This window comes from Fragaria vesca, linkage group LG4, assembly GCF_000184155.1.
Source record: "Fragaria vesca subsp. vesca linkage group LG4, FraVesHawaii_1.0, whole genome shotgun sequence".
NCBI lineage: Eukaryota > Viridiplantae > Streptophyta > Magnoliopsida > Rosales > Rosaceae > Fragaria > Fragaria vesca.
Genome location: NC_020494.1, coordinates 362,224 through 382,605, shown reverse-complemented (window position 1 = coordinate 382,605; position 20,382 = coordinate 362,224). Strand labels below are relative to the sequence as shown.

Below are 20,382 nucleotides of genomic sequence, written 5' to 3'. Positions count from 1 at the left end.
GTGCGGATGTCAGTCCGTTCTCCATCCTCCGGTGCCTCCACCCTAGAAGACTCCAGCAGCGTCCCTGACTACTTTCCCTTCCCCGGCGAGTCCATTCTTTTCCAGTTTTCCAGCGAGATCACCCAAAACTTTAAACAAAGTCGATATCGCCAGAAAACTGGAAAAAAAAGGACTCGCCGGGGAGGAAAAGTGGTCGGGGACGTTGTTGGAGTCTTCTGGGGTGGAGGCGCGCCGACGCCGGCGCCAGAGGGTGGAGAACGGACGGACGTCCGCACTTTAAGCCGAGTGCGGACGTCCGCTTCTCATCCTCTATATATATATATTCATGATCGTAAAGAAGAAACTCAAGAAAGAGATCGAGGAGAACATATAGATTTTATCAGATTGAGAAAAATAAAAGAAAGAAAATAAAAACCAGATTTTCTCACAATGTTAAGGGTAGAATTGGAACGTTAAAGGTAAAAAATAAAACGTGAGGTGAACTGAGCATTTAATGAGGTGAAAATAGCCGCACCCTTATTATATGGTCTTAGACTACTATGTGGTGCTCTGAGCCAATGATATTAGTCTATGTTACCACCATATGTACCATAATCCCATAGAATAGACCAGAGAATAATGTTTCCGAAAATAACAATATCACCCAAAATATTTGTCTTTTCTAAATGCATTGAACCTACTTATATGCAAGTTTTTCAATAATTTCTTGATCGGAATTTTCATCTATTTATCTATTTAGTAGAGCATAAAAACTCGATTTGCTCCAAAAGAAATTTAAATAATATTGATGAATTTAGATTTCATTTACACACACTTCTACATTTTAAATCATTGTGACCATTTGCGGGTGGCTGACTCTAGTTGGCGCTGGCTCTCATCGATTGAAGGTGCGGATTGGATCAGCTGGGACTCTTGTGAGGGCGGTTTGTTTTCGGTGGATCTAATATGTAGTCACTCGGTGAGGCGTGGTTTTGACGTATGGGTGGTGACTTCGACACCGTGCTCTGTAACTATGATGTTGTGCTCTGTGACGGTAGTGGCGAGGTAGCTTTGATCTGGTTTGTGAGGTTTTGATTTAGCCTTCAAGTTTCGACGGTGTTGCGTTGGGCGGCGACAAGTTGGTTACAGCCTCGTCGGAAAGGATGATGGTGCTGCGATGGGGGCAAGGCCGGCCAACGGATCCTGTGGAGCCCGTGATGAGGAAGAGGTCTAGGTGTCCAGCTTGGGTTGCCTAACCCATTTAAGCTTGGGTCCTTTTAGGGCCCGGGGTCAAGACTTTAGGAGTTTTCTCCAAGGTTTAAAGTCCAGATTTGCCTAGCATATAAATTTTAATTTCTGCTATTTAATTCTTAGTAATTCTAGTTGTCCACCGATTGATGTCTTTAGACGATTAGCTAGACTATTTTCAATGAGAGTAGATAGTGATTTTGAAATTTGGGTGTGTAAGCATAATAATTGAGCTTATATATATGTTGTGAGGGCCACCTGTCAGTTAGTCTGTTAGCTTGAGTCGAATAAGTTATGATGTAAAATGTTAGTTGATGTAAATATCTTTTAACCGTAGATAAATAATGAAATTATCTATTTCATTCGGAAAAAAGAAAAAAGAAATATTATGACCATCCAATTTGAATTCCAGAGCATAACGGCTGAACCTATCAAAAAATCACATCAATACGGCGTCGTTTCATCTGGGCGCTTTATAAAAATTCAAACCCCTCTCAGTTCCTCTGGTTTTCAAAATCCACTCCCATGGCGACGACGGAATCCGATCCCGCGACCAGAAAGTGGTCCCTGAACGACTTCGAGATCGGGAAGCCGCTCGGCAGAGGCAAGTTCGGGCGGGTCTACGTGGCCCGAGAAGCCAAGGTAACCCAAAATCCAATTCCATTTTACACTCTTCCCAAATCCCAATCCAATCGCAATTCTAGGGTTTTGAAATTTCTGAGAATGCAGAGCAAGTACGTGGTGGCGCTGAAGGTGATCTTCAAGAAGCAGATAGAGAAGTACAGGATCCACCACCAGCTGAGGAGAGAGATGGAGATCCAGACTAGTCTACGGCACCCAAACATTCTCCGCCTGTTCGGCTGGTTTCACGATGAAGAGCGCGTCGTGCTGATTCTCGAGTACGCGCACGGCGGCGAGCTGTATGGGCTGCTCAGGGAGAGTACTTATCTCTCTGAGAAGCAGGCCGCCACGGTAACATTGTTTACTGTTTGTTTTGATTTGTGTTTCTTTTGTTGCTTTGATTCGAGTCGGCGGTTGGGGAATTGATTGGATTTTGTGTTGTGGTTTGTTTTTAGTACATACTGAGCTTGGCGCAGGCGTTGGCATATTGTCACGAGAAGCATGTGATACATAGGGATATCAAGCCTGAAAATTTGTTGCTTGATCATGAGGTATGTGCTCTATCAATTTCTGAGATTAGCTGTCAATTAATGTTGTATATTATTTGACAAATTGGATAGTGAAAGCTTTTGATACACCTTGGATCCCATAGAGATAGTGAAAGTAATGATAGAATCATTAGAAATGTCTGCAACCCTCTCATGGATACTCTTATGTGTGTCACCCTAAACACTTGTAATGCTACTGTTGTCCTCGATTGGAGACTTCTTATTGAAAAGAAAAGAAAAGACTAGACAAGAATTTGATGTTTTGGACAAAAAGTTGAAAAATATACCACTTAAATTATGAGCTGATTTTGATCCTTCTGAGAGATATAGTTGCTAAGTTACTTTGGTTCAAGCGTTAGGTTTATCGGATGAATTTTATTTTTGCTTTTATGTAGCATAGTGGTTCTTTAGTTTATGTAAGCATATGGAGGTGCTTCTCATCGTTTCCCATAGTAGTTCTCTTGAGGGGTGGTTCTCATTGTTTCCCATAGTAGTTCAACTGCACCGGTATTTCAACAATGCTATGTGCTTCTATTTTTAGCAAGACTGAGAACAGAAACATGCTCAACAGATGTTTGGTTTTTGTGACTGCCCTTTATGCTTGGTTTCTATGCCTGTACTTAGGCATTGTCATTGAACGGAGTATCTATAGAACTATGTTTCACTAATCGAACAAACATATTTTTATAGGGTCGACTGAAAATTGCAGACTTCGGATGGTCTGTACAATCAAGCAACAAGAGAAAAACAATGTGTGGAACGTTAGATTATTTAGCACCAGAAATGGTGGAGAATAGAGCTCATGATTATGCAGTGGATAACTGGACTTTGGGAGTTCTCTGCTATGAGTTTCTTTATGGAACTCCTCCATTCGAGGCTGAAAGTCAAAGAGATACTTTCAGGAGGTATGAAATGAATTTGTGTATGCTTCAATTAAAGTGGTTCCTTGACATGATCTTAACCACAAGCGGATAATGACTGCGTTTGAATACAGGATTACAAACATTGACCTGTGCTTTCCTTCTTACCCTCAAGTTTCTGCTGAAGCTAAACATCTCATTAGCCAGGTAAGTCTTTCAGCCATAATGTTAGTAATGATTGGTGGCTACGCGTACCTTCAGTGGTTGGTATCAGTATTGGTTACTTAATTTACACAAGTTGGATTGTTTGCAGCTTCTAGTGAAGGACTCCTCTAAGAGGCTATCTCTTCAGAAGATCATGGAACACCCTTGGATAATGAAGAATGCAGATCCTTCTGGAATCTGCAATAATTAGCTTTTCTACCTATGATCTTGCTCTACCGTAGCTGTTATTTCAGATCGGAGGTAGAAGTAACTTTGCACCAAGTATACAGCCTTGTGTTAATCTGCTATCATGTACATGCTTCAGAGAGTTTGAAATTTTGGTATACTCAATGTGTTATCAGACTTGAAGAATTGGTTTAATGGTAGGTTTGTACGAGTCCATCTTACTTAAACCGAAACAGTGATACTGATGAAAAATGTATAGGCCTGTTCAATTTTTATGGTTATATAGGATGTACTATCAACAAAACACGTGTTGTTCATTAGGCTCCTTACATGAATTAACACAGCCCATAACAACTTCAATGCCTTTGATTTGCTGCATGTATCTAGTTATTTAAAAAATCTGATGTCATGATCACTGACTATTGACATGGGAGTGAACCAGCCCAAAGAGTATTGTGATGGAATTTGAGTTTGCACTACCTTTTGGTTGACTATGGCTTGAAAAAAAAACATGGATACTTGGGAAGGGGGCTTAGAAATGTTGGCTGATCATGTCAACTCATTTTGGCATGGTTTGTTGTTATGAGCTGTATATTCATTAGTCAGAATTCACTCACTAGGTCAGATAGGCTACTTCTGTAGTTGACTTGTATAATTAGGCTGATTATGTCAACTCATGTTTACATGGTCACCATATGATATGCAGGTCAAGAGCATAGTAGGAAGGCAAGCTGTATAGAAGGAAGTAGTGGTTGTGGTAGCTGTTTTCTGAATTGTCACCCCACAAGTCCATAACACAGAGCTCGGGCTGTGTGGAGCCATAGCGCCCTGTGATGATTCCAAGATATGTTATAGCCATGGGGATCCCAGAATGTCAACAACTAATGTTTCGACACAGGTTCCTTTTGATGATTCGAAGATTCTTCAATTACTGAATTCGTGTATAAGTTATGCTGCATCCTGTGCCTAACTAAAGACTGAAAAAAAACTCTCTTTGTTATTTAGCCATCATTGGGACTATGCTTCTCTATAAGTTATGCTTCCAAGATTCGTTATAGCTATGGGGATCCCAGAATGTCAACAACTAATGTTTCGACACAGGTTCCTTTTGATTCAAAGATTCTTCAATTACTGAATTCGTGTATATGCTATGCTGCATCCTGTGCCTAACTAAAGACTGAAAAAGCTCTCTTTGTTATTTAGCCATCATTGGGACTATAGACTCAATGCAAGTGACAAGGAATCAAAACCAGTTTGCCTATAATCTTTATACTATGAACTTTTTTTTTCTACGTGAGAACTAATTGTTGATGAGTGATCAATGAACACTAGAAATGCAGATACATTCATGCAGTGAAAACAATTCATTACTGGTTATGGATACTCCTGTGACCTGTCTGCTTGTAGCATTGTACACAAACATCAATGAGATCTCTTAGGGTTATGTGATGATGCGTTCATCTAGGTTGGCCAATTTGTGTAAATAATATTTGACTTTTTTTTGCTGAGATTGTTGGACAACTTAGGCTACAATTAAATTGGAGTTCAGCTTATCAGTATAGTATCCAGTTTGAGTTCTCTTTGAATCAATGAGGAACTTGAGCGTATTAAATGATATACAGGACACTGAATCAGACTGTTAACAATTATCTAGAGCTTATAAGCTTTGATTTGTTGACTTGTGACTTTGTGAGTATATATACATTACATTAGATACATGGATGCTTTGCCAGGGGGCTGCAAATAATCTCCCCGAGTTTTTCAACTCATATTGGCATGGGACATGATATGCAGGTTGAGTAAGAAATGTCACAATAAGCTGTTTGGTGAAAGTAGTAGTGGCTGTGCTGGTTTAGAAATGCTTCCACCCCACAAGTCCAGAAATTTGCTTTACTCAAGCTATGGCAAGCCAAAAGTTCCTCCCTGAGGTGCCATATAAAGTACCTATTAGATATGCATGTGTCTATTCTTGGCATCTCCTTTTTTCTGAACAAATTTTCTGTTTTCTTTTAGCTAGATTTTGCCAGAAGACTAGGATTTGGCACTGCTGAGCTCTATGTTGTAGAGGGAAAGGGGCTTTTATTCCTTTGCGATGTGTCAACAATGCTTTGACACAGGTTATCTGTAGCTAGATGATGGTGTCTCCTTATGTTTTTCCCTAAAGACGTAGAAAAGCTATCATTTTGTTATTCACCATTACAGTTGCTATGCATTTTTTTTTTTTTTGAGAAGGCAGTTGCTTTGCTTCTGTACAGCCCAAAATGGAAATAATAACTTTGTCTAGTGAACAACCTGATTGAAACCTTGTTTAGGACTTTATATGCATTCAAGCATTTTTTTTCCCCCCTTCCCTATTCCACTTCTAATTTGTTACTGTGAAACTCTTGTGGTTTACCAGTTATTGTTGATCGGCTGCTTCAGCCACCTCATATGTGCCCTGCGTATTTCGATTTTGAATCTCAACGGTCGTCAGTCTCTTAATGCTGGGAACATGCCATGAACTGTGTTGGATGAGAACCAAATGGTGGAATTACAAAGTTGAAACTTTGGTGTTGCCATGGAAGTCAAGTTTGTTAATTGTCTATATTAGTATAGAAAACAAATGGTCATTTTCCAACATGGAAGAGAAGTTAGTTAATGTCACTTTTGACGAGGACAATATCACCATTTTTTTCCACGGACTCTCAAACATCAACCTCGGAGGAGATAGAAGAAGAAGAAGAAGAATCAGAGAAAAAGGCTTTTTGCCGTCCATCACGAGTCCTCTATTTGTTTCATTACATGACTTCATGGCTCGAGACAGAGACTGCAACAGTAACAAAATATTTACTTAATTTTGAGAATTTAACTTGAAGATTCCTCAATAATCTTGGTAATCGAAACAAACCTAAACTTGAAGATTTTTTAGAACGTTTCCCAACTCCATCATCTTATGTTAGATAATAGACATTACATCGAGCATCTTATAATTATTGTCTTGCTTCTTGCTTCAACTAGAAGAAGAATACGAGAAACTAAACTAAATTTATAGTGTGATGATAATAGATTTTGTTTGCTCTAATGTAGATATGTCATCAAGTGAAGCGAACTATTAACCCTTTCTTGTGGTAAAAATCTACAAACTTTGAAATAAAATTCTACAAATAGAAAGAAAAATGTCACTATTGCTTTTCGTTTTTATTTATGATTAGTCATTAAACTTCTTTATAATTGTTGACATCCGACCTTATAATTGGGCAAGTAAACGTGTCTCATGGGTCAAGACTACTATCATGGCATTCCCTTTGGCATTATCTAATGAGTAATGACTTGAATTCAAGACACAAAATATCGTTCGTGCCCTTAGCGTTGTTCTTAACTCCATATTGCTACTAATTAAGTTGGTGACCAAACTGAAACTGTGACATTTAGTTGGCCTAATTCACAAGGCAGACCTGACCTAGCTAGGAATTTTGCCATAAAAATCCAATTGTGTGAAATATCAAAAACCAGATTATACTCTCAAAATTGTTTAACTTGATCCGACTTGTTACGAGAACCAAAAGTTATGCATTTGAGGTCAAATGAAAACAAATCTTTTCAAACAAAGTGAGCTGAAAAATGCCAACTTTTACATAAACGTTCATCTGGTAAACATTGATGAAAAGATTTTATTGCATAAATAATACTTAAAATGATTTGATGATAAGCAAACGGTTGGGATTTTGACGTTAATTATGATGTGCAAAATTAAGAACATGTTTGTCCAAGTTGATTCGTATAAGAACAACGTACCTTCACGGGTATCACGCTGCTCTGCATCGGCGGCCCGGCCTGGTTAGGTTCTTCTTCACTATACTCTTGATGTGCTGAATCTAAGTGTAAAATGACATTGTTTTACAGCTTGGAGTTTAACTGTGGGGGTAGGTAATTAACTGCATTTACCTCCTTATCCAAGACCATATCCCTTCCTTTTTGGCCTCCTGAAAGTCCATGAATATTGTCTCAGCAAAAATAGATACCAGCCTAGATTTTCTCTGATTCATAATTACTATTTTGACTTTCAGAAAGAAGTGAGAAGAAACTAAGAAACAGATAAGGTAGTGTGAGCAGTTACAAGTTTTAAATTTGTTTCCAACAGATGATTAAAGCTAATTAAGAAAAAAATCTTATTGTTTAATTCCTTAACATTCTTTTCACTTTTTTTTACCAACAATAGGAGATTCTGGTAAATATTTCAGACCTTTATAAGACTCCATATTGACTTTAATTAGAAATGTAATCAGATTTTAAGAAACAGAATAGCAAACCCAACTTGCCAAGTATAGCTCTCTCTCTTCCTCTCTTTACTATGTATCCTTTTGCAGTCTGATTAAGAAAAAATAAAAATAAAAGAAGGAACTTTACCTTGTGATATAGTTTCCTTCTTCTTGTTCCCTTTTCTTTTCCTTTTTGCCTGAAATGTGATTATTTTGTTAATATGGCAGATAATCAAAATCTTTCAGGCAAACTCATGGGTCTCAAAGATCTTCATCTCAAGTTTAAGGTAAAAGGGGTCATTTTCATCTTCAGTTTCATATGCATATATCTGTGTACACCCTCATTCATATATTTGATCAGAGTGTTCTGGTTTCTTGGGTTTTCTGGGTTCTGGTTGATACAGTGGTTTAGTATTTTTAAGATGGCAGTTATGTTTGGAAGATGGAAAAACTCAGAAACAGAGGTTAATATCATAAACCATGAAAGTCCCAGAATCAAAGTTTGAATCTGTTTTTCTGGGTTTTGATTCTTCATTAGGATAATGCATATCATCACCTTTTTTAAATCCAAAAGTTGTTTGCTTTCTATGCACATGAACACTGTTAACATTCAAGTTTCACAAAAGTCTGGGTTTTTGTTCTTGATGATGCACCAGATATTTATGTATACTAGGCATTAGTCTTGATCAATCAGAATTTGAAACTGGTAATGTTTATGTGTGCTGTTTCAGCAAGGCTTGCAGCTGAGGCGAATTCTCAAGATAAATACTGGGTTTAAGAAGAAAGAGGCCAACTTTACCAAAAAACCTTCATGGATGATGCCAGCAGTTTCACATGGGCATCATGTGGTGGAGGGTTATGATGGATCCGACTGTGACTATTTTAGGGTTCAGAGAGAGCAGATTGAAGAGCTTGAGCTTTGGCTTTTTGGAGTTTCGGATCCTCGGATTGGGGACGGAGTTACCAAGTACATGCAGGCACATCTGTTTGATAAGAAACCTAAAGAGGTAGGTGACCCTTTCCTTACAACAACTGTTTCCCCTAAATTTCAACAGAGTTTCAAGTAATCATAATTCCTTTTATCAAGTTATATCTTCACTGGTCACCTAGTTATGACAATGTGAATTGACCCTATTTGACTAAGGCATAGTTTATAGCTTATGAAATTGAATATAAGTAAAGTTTCAAGGTATTTCATCGAACATCTTGTCTACTTAAGAAGCACACTCGATGATCGCTAAGATGTTAGGATTAAGTTCCAATGTCAATTGTGTAGACCTGGTTTTATGTTACTTGAAACTAATGTAACAGACGATATTTAATTTCATGCGTTTAGAGACAAGTTTCATCCTCCTCAAAATTTTGATGTCATGTTCATGTGTGCAGTCTTACATAAAGGGAAAGAGCCAAGAGACTATGAAAAAAGCATATCTTAGTGCTAAATCAAAGGTTAGAGATGCCCAGGAAACTGAGGAGGCAAATGGAGTGGGTTCGGTTTCGGCAATGGTGATCGATGGTGAAAAGCTAGTGTTAGCTAATATGGGCAACTACAGAGCAATTGTTTGCAGAGAGGGTTTAGCTCATGAAATAGGCAGCAGGCACAAGCAATCACCCAAAAGGAGTTGGTCTAGTAGATTTTTCAGAGGTAATGCATTTTTACGATTGTGGTAGCAAGTTATGCACAGATTTTATACGAGTTCTCATTTGAACGTGTCATACTGGCAATGCAGCAAGCAATAAGCAATCTAAAAGCTCAGATCTTGTTGTTGGGGCCGAAAAGATTGAGAATGATACTGAATTTGTCATCTTAGCAAGCAGTGGAATATGGGAGGTAAGATGTGCATTTGGTATCTCACTTCCCCAAATCTTCTAGCTAGCTAGCTTACATGTAACTTCATCGACTCTGGCATGTGTTTCAGGTGATGAAGTATCAAGAGGCTGTGAATCTCATAAGGAACATCGAGGATCCACAAGCAGCTGCCAAGTATTTGGCAAAGGAAGCTTCAAACAGACTGAGCAGAAGCAACATTTCTTGCTTGATCATTCGATTTGATTGACGTTTCATTTGTCGATTTCCGTAGTCTTTGTTCATCTTGTATGGGATGTAGAGTTGATTTTTCGTCAAAACATGTCTGGATTAGCAATAGAACATGCGATGAGATGCATGTTGGATACATTTGGAACAGATACCAGGTTTTTTCCTATATTCAACTCTTTCTATGGAAGTTTTTTTGGACAGTCTCTTTCTATGGAAGTTGCAAACTAGACTCTAGGATGAGGGAACCTGATTGCTTAACATAACATACCACACTACTCCTACAAGAATGATTTATCTCGCTCGTAAATTATACCTGTTCAAGAGAGTGAGCCATCGAAATGTTATTGGAGGAGCAAATCCAGTTTATGAGTGATAGGTCTCTGGGAAATCTACTTGGTTCTATTGGTTTTCATGTGAGATCCAAGGGGTGTGATATATCAATCCCATTTCCCGCAAACTATTTCCAGCAACAGTTCACGTCAAACCTGCAACCATTTGATTAAGCAGGAGAGGAACTACAAACTAATACAACATGCAACCCTGATTGTGAAATACAAAGCAAGTTCTACAACAAGAAAACTAGATATAACTTTCACACATACAAAACCGGAGAATCTGTGAAACTTCGATACTGGATAAAGATTAGCTTGCTGCTTCCCAATCCTCTAATTTGCAAGTATTTACGTCATCATGTTGTCAGCTTCTTTTCAGTTTTGCTTCGGAATGGGGACAACAAGGAGAAATGGCGAGAACCTGTAACCATATGAAAGAAACCATTTCGTCACAATAATTGAGAGAGAACGAATGATGCAAAGCATGTATCTGAGTTGGCAAACCCTTACCCTTTGATGTAGCAGAAGAGTTAGGAGTTTCATCTTGAGATATCAGATTCTTTAATGTATACACTGATTCATGAGCACAAAAAGTGACTGTCAGTTTACTATGCAACGACTCTTTTGGCCTCAACTGAACCCATCCAAACTAGATTTTAAGTTTTCACTGATCCACAACTTGCATTGTTCATAGACCTATAGCAACATACCAAGTCAACAGAAAAGAGCCTAGATAATACAAAAAGAAAAGAAAAGGATAACACGAGAAAATGAATCAGGCCATTTTCTGCAACATTGAACACTAACTAAGATTACACGCACGTGAGCATTGAGCAATCGTTGGTGGTGTCAGGAGACTGACCAGATAAACCAGGGGAGACTTCACAAAAATATTGAAGTGCATTACTGTACGTTCAATGTCTAACAGAGAGGAGAATGTAAAGAAACACAAAAAATGTATCTTTGCTTATGTGTGTTCTGGGTCTAATGCAAGTTACCTTCACTAGAAGAAACAGTGTTCGTGCCATTATCATCTGCTTCAGAACCATTCATGCCACCATTATCTGGTTCACCTGATGATGAGCTATGGTTCTTTCTTCCAAACTTTAAAAGCCGTCTAAACCCTTTTGATGGTTCCTTTACCTGGGGCTTTTCAACAGCTTCTGGTATCTTTTCTAGTTTCAAGTTACTAGACTCGGATACATATGGTTTAACAGTTGCCGTGCATGTTGCCATTATTTCTGAGCTTGTTGAGAGTGCTTTTCCGTACTCAGAGTTCACAGTACATGGATCTTCCAGTGAAGACTGCCTCACATAGGGGGCTTGATATGGTTTTTCAATGGTAGTATTGCTGGAAAACTTTGGTGTTTCCTTCTCAGTATTATCTGCAAGGGCCTAATCACCAAAAATGTATACAGAAGTGTTAGCCTACCAAGAATATCAGCAAAACAACAATTCGGAAGTTGATCCAAAACTAACTATATACAAGTAGAATAAATTTATTTTTCCAGGAAAGATATCCTATGTATAACCCTCAGCGGAAATGGAAGGGCCCTGCATGCATAAGTACACACTTCTACGTACATGTGCAGAGACAGTAGAGACAGTAAACACCTAACATGTGAATATTTGGTGCAGTGGTCCACCTTAAATTTAAAACAAGACCAAATAATTTCTGATTCTCATTTTAAAAAATAAGAAAATAAAAATAAAAATTCTGAGGCTATGGCATGTGAAACATAATCAACCAAATAACAATCAATAATAGTAAGTGACTAAGGGCACACATACAACTACGTTCTGTCAGCTGAGAGCACTGAACCAAATATAGATAGAATGCATATAAGTAAACCTTATAAATCTCCCTCTTTCAACACAGTTGCAAGTTTTGCAGTATTCAAGACTTGACACATATATGCTTAATTGCTTGTAAGCTTGTCAGATGCAAATCAGACACCATGGTTTAGTCACAAATTTCAAAATTGTCCATTGCAGTCGGCATAACCAAAAATATAAAAGCTCAAGCCAGTTGTTTTTCATCTGCCTAGCCATACCTCATTAGATTGAAGCGGCTGCTGTAATAGCTCACGAATGGGTTCTCTGTCGACCACATCAACTGTATGTGGTGAAACTGGTGCCCGAATGACAGCATAATCTGATACCACTTTTGTTTTCTCCCGAATATTATGTCCCTTTCTGACCTCCAAATTTCGTTCAGGTCCATGTACAGTAGGAACGGAAGGCTTCTCAAGCATCATAACAGTTTTCTCAATTACTGGGTTGTCATCTTTATCACTATGATGTGTGCTTTTGTCATCATTCCTCTTCAGTTGAGCACCTCCAGAGGTAGGTTTCACTGAAATATCCTTCTGGCTTGTTTCTTTGACTGTTGATGTGTTCTGTGCAACAGCAGGTCCCTTGGATGTTCTAATTTTCAATTCTGGGAGGCTAGCAGCCTTGCTTTTGTCATAGTTCACGATAGCAGATATTTTCTTGCTCTCAGACCCATCAGATGCTTTTGGCTTTGATACTGTTACAGTGCTTCGTGGCTTAACTGAAGTGACAGGATTGCTGTTAGACATCTTAGGCTCTGATAATCTTCTAATTCGTGCCATAGATGACTTGGTATCACTTGTAACACCAGTGTTTTCCTTCTTTTTTTCAGGCAATGAAGATACTGACTGGCTTAACCTGTTTCCAGCCGAGAGGCTTCCAGTATTCAGTTTGCTAGATTTGGAAGTTTTCTGAGAATCAATAGAGCCACCCATAGATGCAGTTTTGATGGGGAACCTTGGTAGAGGAGATGATGATCCTGGCTCTGAATCACTAAATTTTGATCCTTTGTGAGCACTTGGTGATAGTTTTGTCAGCCCTTGTTTCCTGGTTTGCTGTGAGGGCAATGGTGACTGAGCTGGGATGCTACCACCTCTAGCAGCAATCCTCTTTTGCCTCTGTATCTTTAAAGCTTCCAGTCGTTTGACCTCTTCTTCTTCCTGAAAACAAAAAGTTCAAATGTTATAAAACTCATATGAACAAACCAGATGGGATTGCTAGCGCAAACCACGCGAAGCATATTACCATCACAAAACCATGTAAAAAGACATGGAACGACTCAGACAAGGAGTGATGTTAATTTTGTAACTTTGGTTTCTCTCCTTAATCTTAAAGGTCTCAAACTCATATATGAAACCACCATTTTTTCCCTCAAAGAAAAGTGTCCTGGAAGTCTACAAATGTAAACGTGTAAAAAATAATAATGCTGAAGAGACCACCTCGTGTTTTTTTTTTATGCTTCATAACTTTGTAACACACTTTTCATGATTGAAAAAGGCATATCAACTAGTGTCAGACAAGGTCATGCCTGCTTGTAAAGTGTCTGTGCTACATTGTCCTCTGACACACTTTTCTGATCTAACATGCATATAAGACGAATGAATATTCAAGGTTACCCTTGCGTTAGTTCCCTACTTTTCAAAGTGAATTTAGATTTCTAAAAGTTCAAGAAAAAGTATATTATATCAACCAATCCAGAGAACATAAGCTCTCTCCCTAATCTCCCTCCTATATTAGCAAATTTACCTCGCAGAAACAGAAAACAAAATAGGAAATTAGTGAATAACCTTTTCTTTCTTCACTTTCTGAAGATCGGCTTTAAAGCTTCTTAGTTTCTCAGCTCGTGCTCGTGCTTCCTCCAAAGGACTCAACTTTGAGGGCTTTCCTTTTCTTATTGGCCCCCCAATCTTCCTTTCAGAAGTATTTTGAACGAGCTTAGAATTCCTGTCCTTGACAGATCTCTTAGCCCCTTTAACATCACTCACCACATCCTTATGTTTCTTATCCAGAGAAGCACCACCATTTATATGGAGCTGCATTTCATAATCTAAAGCAGGGTCATAGCTTGTTGAACCCTTTTCTGTACCACGCTGGGGAAGTAAACTCAATTCATCTGGCTCATAATTAACTTGGCCTGCAATCTTATGAGTGATGTCATCCGATGGGAACTCAGAGTCCATATCAATAGCATTTCTGTCACTGCTTTCAACGTGATCTAGTGACATTGAACGTAATGGAACTATGTAAGAATCATCATTCATGTTGTGCGATAACCTTTTATCCAGACTACGGGTTACACGCTCGAATCCATTTACAGCAAGTGGATCGGAGGGTGAACCTATAAAACCAGACTGGTTATCTTGTCCATGAATCATAAAATCATCATTGGCAGTCCTCCTATAGCCAACCCTCCTGCCATCTATTTCTGAACGTAAATCCATTTGGCCATCTATATTCCTACTGTGATCCAACTGGCCCTCTCTTACAGACATTAACAACTCACCATTTGATGACTTCGGCATGCGATTAACATTTCCACTAAAGTCATTGATATCCATTGTACTTCCTTCTTGGCTTTCCCTCCTAAGTCGATTGCCAGAAAGTAAAGGATCATCCCCATGGTTACTTTGTCGTCTTTTTGGTTGGACCTTCTTTTCCATAGAAAACATGCCTTGGTCAACATTGCGATTGTCTTCATCAGCATCTCTGAGTAAGAAATTTTGAAAGGCCTGCCAGTTGTCCCCATTTGCTTCCTTCTCAGATGAATCATATTTATCTATAGACTGTGTGTGGTTTCCTTTTCTTTTAATTGAATTAAGAGAGTTCATAACCTCATCCTGCAGATTTCCATCTTCCTCTTCAATTTGAGAGTCAGAACCAGATTGAGATTCTCCGTCTGAAGAAATTTTCCCCTTTGAGGTGATGTAATTAATATTCCGAATAACAACTGTGCCTGATTTCTTTTTACCTGAGCGGCTAGACTTCTTTCGTGATTCCCTCTCCAACTCTGTATCATCTGACGATCTTGTTCTCGAAGCGTCTAGCTCCCAGGCTTCTGATTCATCATTGTGGGGACTACCATCCATGGAATGCCTTTTCTGTTTTCTTTTTTGACTTTGATTGAGCCTTGGATCCTCTACTGTTGTGTAAGGAGGCTGAAAAAATGGACCATTTCCAGGGTAATTCTGATAGTAAGGCATGCCTTGCATGGGATATGGTGGATAGCCTGGTAATGCACCCGGAGAATGTACAGGCCAGGGAGGGAACATCTGATGCGGAAACTGGCCTGGAAAATATTCTTGGTGGCCTAACGATGGTTGGTGCTCCAAGGGAGGCTTTTCATCTGGACAGACAAACAAAACAGATAATTTCAGATAAATACCAAGAGTGTGGATCAAGACATACAATGCTACTACATCATATTCAATTGTGAAAGGATTTGGGGCCTTTCTAAATTCATAACATCAAAATTGTTTGCATATAAACACAGAAGTAATGGAGCAGGGTAGACTTCTTTTTTACAACTGCAAAATGATGATCCAGTTTAACTAATTAGGACTCCAGAGGTGATGGGGAAGTGCTAAATCATGAAAGTTCTTGAGAATAGTAATTATACTAGGTCAGTAACCTATCTGTAGGACACCCTCCCAAAAATTGAAGTCTTACCAGCAGAAGTAACTTTTCCATTATTCTCTGCCATCTCATTTGGCTTGTTGGTCATACTGGAAAGCACTATCCCCGATGCATTCGTGGTAGAGAAGTCTCCTCGGTTAGACATTGCTTCAGCTGCTTCAATTTCAAGCCATTGGCCAGTCTCATGCTTTCGTTTCCACAGTTCCTTATATCTTCTACAAGCATCCCTGTGACATTGAAATTCAAAATCCAGTGAATATCACACATTCTGCCACATGATGATTTATGCCTTACATCAACAACATTATGTTTCTCTAAATGGACAGTAGAAGGAAATTCTACTCACATTAGGCGTGAAGCTCCAAAGCATTCAGCAAATGATATTAATGGTGGCAAATGATCAACATCAAAACCTGCTGCTACAGCACGAGCAAAAGCCATACCTTGCTCTTTCTGCAGCATTTTTTTGCGCGTCTCAAGAACTTTTAGAAGCTGAACTCTACAATAATATCAGATATATGAAAACAATAAGCACCAACAAAAATCTCAAGAAGTTATATGGAAAAACTAAACCAAATTAGATTACAGAAATCACCGGTTAAAGTCACATATAAAACGGTACATACTTTGAATTCTCCCCTTGTGCAGCGGAACCATTTGTTTCAGGTTTACGGGCACCAGCCTGTCATTTCATCCAAAGAAACCTCTATAATAGACATTAATCAACTAAATAGTTAACTGAGATTATGATAAGGATATAAAATCTCACCTCATAAAGAACTATTGCTTTCTCTTCATTAGAATCTAGGATTGGCCTGTTTCCTGTCAAAAATAACTTGGGGTTTCATAATCTAATGGTAATATTACTAACATAAGAAAGGACACAAACGAAAACAAAACCACAGTATCAAATCTAGTTGACAGAATGTCTGCCTCCCTGTATACGAAAAAATACACTGAAAGTGAAAGGAAGGAAGCTACAAGAATGTGAAACTTTCAGTTGAGCTCATGTCCTAAAACTAGCAAGCTTTCTAAAGCTTCCTCATTAATCCCCTCAAACCCCAACACCCAACCTTTTTACCCCATACAGATGCGAAAAGCAAAAATGCACAGAAGAAAATCGGGTTTTGGTAAAATATGGTGGAAGGTAGGGGCAGTTTCCACCTGAAAGAGGTAGAATCTGACGCCACCAGAGCTATCAGCATCAAGTGTGTTGAGAAGACGGAAAGGAAACAACTCAAATATCATTGGTCAAGAGCAGATGTTTAAAGAAAACAGAAACAGGCAAACATCTGTTGCTTTTTAAACAAAGATATAATTGTGTGAACATATGCATAGTTAGTTTTTCAAAATTACCTTCTATGATGTCCAAAGGTTTTTCATGATTTTCCTCTACCTGCCACAAAGAAACTGAAATTTACATTTTCTGCAATGATAGTACATAGATCATTGAACATCGTCACATAATACTTACAGGATTATATCCCGTATCATGATTTCCTTGAATTGTTATTGCCTCCTCAATCTGAAGAATCTCAGATTCTAAAGAGTACACACGTTCCAAGACCTCCGGTGTGCTCACAAAGCGAACAAATCTACAAGCCACCTCACATATTAGTATAGCATGTCAACATCATAGGGAGAGAGTTATATAGTAGCACAAGATATTGCATGGCAAAGCTCCCTAAAGAGTCGCAGCTTAGTATGACAAAGTTTTTAGCCTATAAACGATCCCTAAGCACTCTTCTTACATTTAAAAACAAAATGAGTAAACTGAAGAACTGATTCCAAATTACCATAAATACATGCATGCATCATATGCAACAGTTCCTATTTGGCACGGTTAAGCTAAGCAGATCAAACAAGTGGCAAATACTCTAAACAGAACAGAGGCAGTCGATTCCACAACACACCTTTCCACAGTACTCTTTGTGAACCATGCTGCATCACTGCCGGACTCGGGCTCGAGAATAATTGAATAGCCTCCCTTGGCCATCTGTTCCTGGGCAGTCTTCAAGTGGGAAAGAAACGGATTCAACAAACCCGAAGCTATTTTCTCAGTCTTTCCATTTGCAGATATAACCAGGTCACACCTATCAACAATGACAAATCAAAATGAGGACACTGTGGTATGATTGCAACTTATGCAAATTATATTACCTACCAAATGAAGTCCAAAAACAACACGCACGATATGAACAATGAAATAATCACACAGACTAATACAACCCAAAACATCAAAAACCCAGAAGCATAAACAACAACAACACCCAGATCACTGAACAAACAAGAATGCATATACAACCAACTCATTGCTCATAACCTCACAACCCAAAAAACCCAAATCAAAATCTTCATCAACAAACAAACAATAACCATTGTTACCCATTTGGCAAAAACCAAAGGATTACCTAGTCCGGGTTGGTGTGAGTTGGAACAGAGCGGAGTCAAGGCGAGTGGAAGACCTCATTTCCACAACAAACCGATTAAAGGGTACTCAAAGAACCAAGCTTTTCCAACAATTGGGATAATTGAAATCAGAGACTCATGAGGAAAGTCAACAACTTTGAACCCAAAACATGGAGAACAAGCTCAGGGCTAAAAGATGAGGATGTTTCAGAAGAAACCCAAATGAGAAAGTGTCTGGTTTAGCTCAAAAAAGAGAGAGAGGATCCAAAGGAGTGTACTTTGGATGCCAACTCAACTAGACAGACCATATTTCTCTGCTGAAAATAAAGACAAAGGAAAGCTTGATTTAGGCCTAGTGGTATAACAACATGGGACAAGGTAGGGGTAAATTAGGAATAAACAAAAAGGTAACGGGGGAAGGGACAGAATTTCATATAATATACGAATGATATCATGTTATAGTTGGTGAAAATGACTGAGTGTTTACACTGTGGAATGACGAATTTGCCCATGTCCCCTTTCAATGGTGCCGTTAAGGCCTCTACCCGGGGGGTTCCCACCCCCTCCCTATTTAGCAGTGGTTGGTGTTTAATTAAGTTGATTGACCCACAAAACCGAAAGGGTGTTTGACCTGAGGAGTTAATTAAGCTCACTCATAGATCTGCTTTTTAAGTTTTTACCTAAAATGAAAAGTGATGAGAATACTATTGATTAAGAATTACCATTCATAGTAAGGTTTGATGTTTTTAGATATGGTAAGGTGTAATTGTAATACTAACACAATCTGAAAACTAATATGGAAACTGAGGAGATAACGATATTATTTTTTCTAATGAGGTCAAAGGGCGATGATGAAAAAAATTTGGCCTGTTAAATTGCTCCTACTTCTGGCAACTGATCACATATGAGTTACAAACTTTTAATAATGAGATAGTAATTGTATGTGTTTTTTAGCACGCAACAACAACCATAGTTAATCATATTTGAGACTAATTATTCAAAAAACCGTAGTTAATGATTAGAGACTCATAGTTGTGAAGGGACAATCTCGTTCAATTGATCGATCGCTTAAAGCTTTTAAGTCCATCTCTATCTTTTCATTCATTTTTTTTGACAAAATCAATCGCTTAAATCTCGTTCATTCATTTGGCTACATTTTGCCTCAAAAGTTGCAAGTTTTTTGGGTTGAAAATGAATTTTTAAGTTGAAAATATATAGAAAATTATGGTCAAGTAACAATTCTCATGCTTGATTCTTAAGAAAGGTATTTGGTGATTGTCAATCCATGCTGAAATACTAAAACTATTATAGAGTCAATTCATAGAAATGAAAAAAGAACTTAATCATCCCACGTCAAGATTGTGCCTGTTTTTTCAGGTGAGAAGATGATGAGATTTGAGAAGTTGTTTTATAAATAAGCCAATGAAGCATCGCCTTGTTTGGTGGAAAGGACATATAGATAATTAGAGATAGGTCATTAGATAAGAAATCAAAGAAGAGAATGTGGAAAATGTCTGCCCAATCAAATCAAGACTTTGATTAGGGATAAACATGAGGAAAATGTCTATCAAGTTAATTATACAAAGAATTTGATTAAGGAAAAAGGGGCACTTTGATTTTCAAAAATGAATGATTATATTCCAATGAAGACAAGTCACCTAATAGAGAGGCCCTTAAGATAATGCCCCTTTTTCCTTTGTGTTTGTATCTTAAGAAGAAAAAAAATGTCCACTGAAGAATAGAAGAATGTCCTTCATATATTACTAGTTTGGCCCTTCTCTAAAGTCTTTGAATGGAACCAAAAAGAAGAATTGAAATTTGTTTAGTCATTCTGATTTAAAGTCGACATTTATTTAGTCATTGTGATTTTATTTTAATCTGAATGGTCTGTCTGTCAATTTTTTTTGTTACAATACTGACGTGACCGTTAAAGACATTGTAATTTTTAATGGGCACGTCAGCAATTTAATTAAGAAAATTGACGAAATGACCATTTAGATGAAAAATCGTGATTTTAAGGATTATTCAGATTAAAATAAAATCATAAAGACTGAACATATGTCAACTTTAAATTATAAGGACTATACAGTATTTTACCCCAAAAAGAAATATGCTAATCTAATCCCCAATTGTAAAATTAGTATTAGAGTATAAATTGATTTACTGTTCTCCAATCCAAAACATGAAATTGATCATAACCATCGCTTCTATCCAAAGAAAAGAGGGAAAAAAAATGTGGAAGGCTGGAATCAA

General features: G+C 38.1%; 3 protein-coding genes across 3 annotated transcripts; 2 read left to right on the top strand and 1 right to left on the bottom strand.

Moving 5' to 3' along the window:
- The first annotated feature begins 1,752 nt into the window (after window positions 1–1,752).
- LOC101295803 (serine/threonine-protein kinase Aurora-3-like) lies at window positions 1,753–3,781 on the top strand. Its single transcript, XM_004297782.1, has 6 exons — window positions 1,753–1,869; window positions 1,957–2,199; window positions 2,304–2,399; window positions 3,087–3,301; window positions 3,391–3,463; window positions 3,570–3,781. Exons 1-6 carry the CDS (start codon window positions 1,753–1,755, stop codon window positions 3,669–3,671), a joined length of 846 nt encoding a protein of 281 aa, XP_004297830.1. The 3' UTR covers window positions 3,672–3,781.
- Window positions 3,782–7,909: 4,128 nt separating this feature from the next.
- On the top strand, window positions 7,910–10,068 carry LOC101304560 (putative protein phosphatase 2C-like protein 44-like). Its single transcript, XM_004296332.1, has 6 exons — window positions 7,910–7,947; window positions 8,113–8,171; window positions 8,616–8,891; window positions 9,271–9,529; window positions 9,615–9,715; window positions 9,804–10,068. The coding sequence occupies exons 2-6, from the start codon at window positions 8,139–8,141 to the stop codon at window positions 9,939–9,941; spliced, it is 807 nt and encodes a 268-aa protein (XP_004296380.1). The 5' UTR covers window positions 7,910–7,947; window positions 8,113–8,138; the 3' UTR covers window positions 9,942–10,068.
- Window positions 10,069–10,364: 296 nt separating this feature from the next.
- On the bottom strand, window positions 10,365–18,449 carry LOC101304269. Its single transcript, XM_004296331.1, has 13 exons — window positions 18,132–18,449; window positions 17,634–17,813; window positions 17,195–17,315; window positions 17,077–17,116; window positions 16,490–16,542; window positions 16,347–16,402; window positions 16,067–16,219; window positions 15,754–15,947; window positions 13,875–15,430; window positions 12,309–13,247; window positions 11,253–11,649; window positions 10,765–10,827; window positions 10,365–10,675 (listed from the first exon to the last, which is right to left on the bottom strand). Exons 1-13 carry the CDS (start codon window positions 18,188–18,190, stop codon window positions 10,611–10,613), a joined length of 3,876 nt encoding a protein of 1,291 aa, XP_004296379.1. The 5' UTR covers window positions 18,191–18,449; the 3' UTR covers window positions 10,365–10,610.
- Between the last annotated feature and the right edge of the window lie 1,933 nt (window positions 18,450–20,382).

What these genes read in the sequence shown, in the direction of transcription:
- LOC101304560 (XM_004296332.1), top strand. Translation starts at nt 8,139, where the DNA reads ATGGGTCTCAAAGATCTTCATCTCAAGTTTAAG. An exon ending in ATCTTCATCTCAAGTTTAAG is followed by an intron (nt 8,172 to 8,615) that starts GTAAAAGGGGTC and finishes GTGCTGTTTCAG; the next exon opens with CAAGGCTTGCAGCTGAGGCG. An exon ending in TTGATAAGAAACCTAAAGAG is followed by an intron (nt 8,892 to 9,270) that starts GTAGGTGACCCT and finishes TCATGTGTGCAG; the next exon opens with TCTTACATAAAGGGAAAGAG.
- LOC101295803 (XM_004297782.1), top strand. Translation starts at nt 1,753, where the DNA reads ATGGCGACGACGGAATCCGATCCCGCGACCAGAAAGTGGTCCCTGAAC. An exon ending in CAAAGAGATACTTTCAGGAG is followed by an intron (nt 3,302 to 3,390) that starts GTATGAAATGAA and finishes GTTTGAATACAG; the next exon opens with GATTACAAACATTGACCTGT. An exon ending in CTAAACATCTCATTAGCCAG is followed by an intron (nt 3,464 to 3,569) that starts GTAAGTCTTTCA and finishes GATTGTTTGCAG; the next exon opens with CTTCTAGTGAAGGACTCCTC.
- LOC101304269 (XM_004296331.1), bottom strand. Translation starts at nt 18,190, where the DNA reads ATGAGGTCTTCCACTCGCCTTGACTCCGCTCTGTTCCAACTCACACCA. An exon ending in CTCACACCAACCCGGACTAG is followed by an intron (nt 17,814 to 18,131) that starts GTAATCCTTTGG and finishes CATTGTTGATAG; the next exon opens with GTGTGACCTGGTTATATCTG. An exon ending in ACAAAGAGTACTGTGGAAAG is followed by an intron (nt 17,316 to 17,633) that starts GTGTGTTGTGGA and finishes GGTGGCTTGTAG; the next exon opens with ATTTGTTCGCTTTGTGAGCA.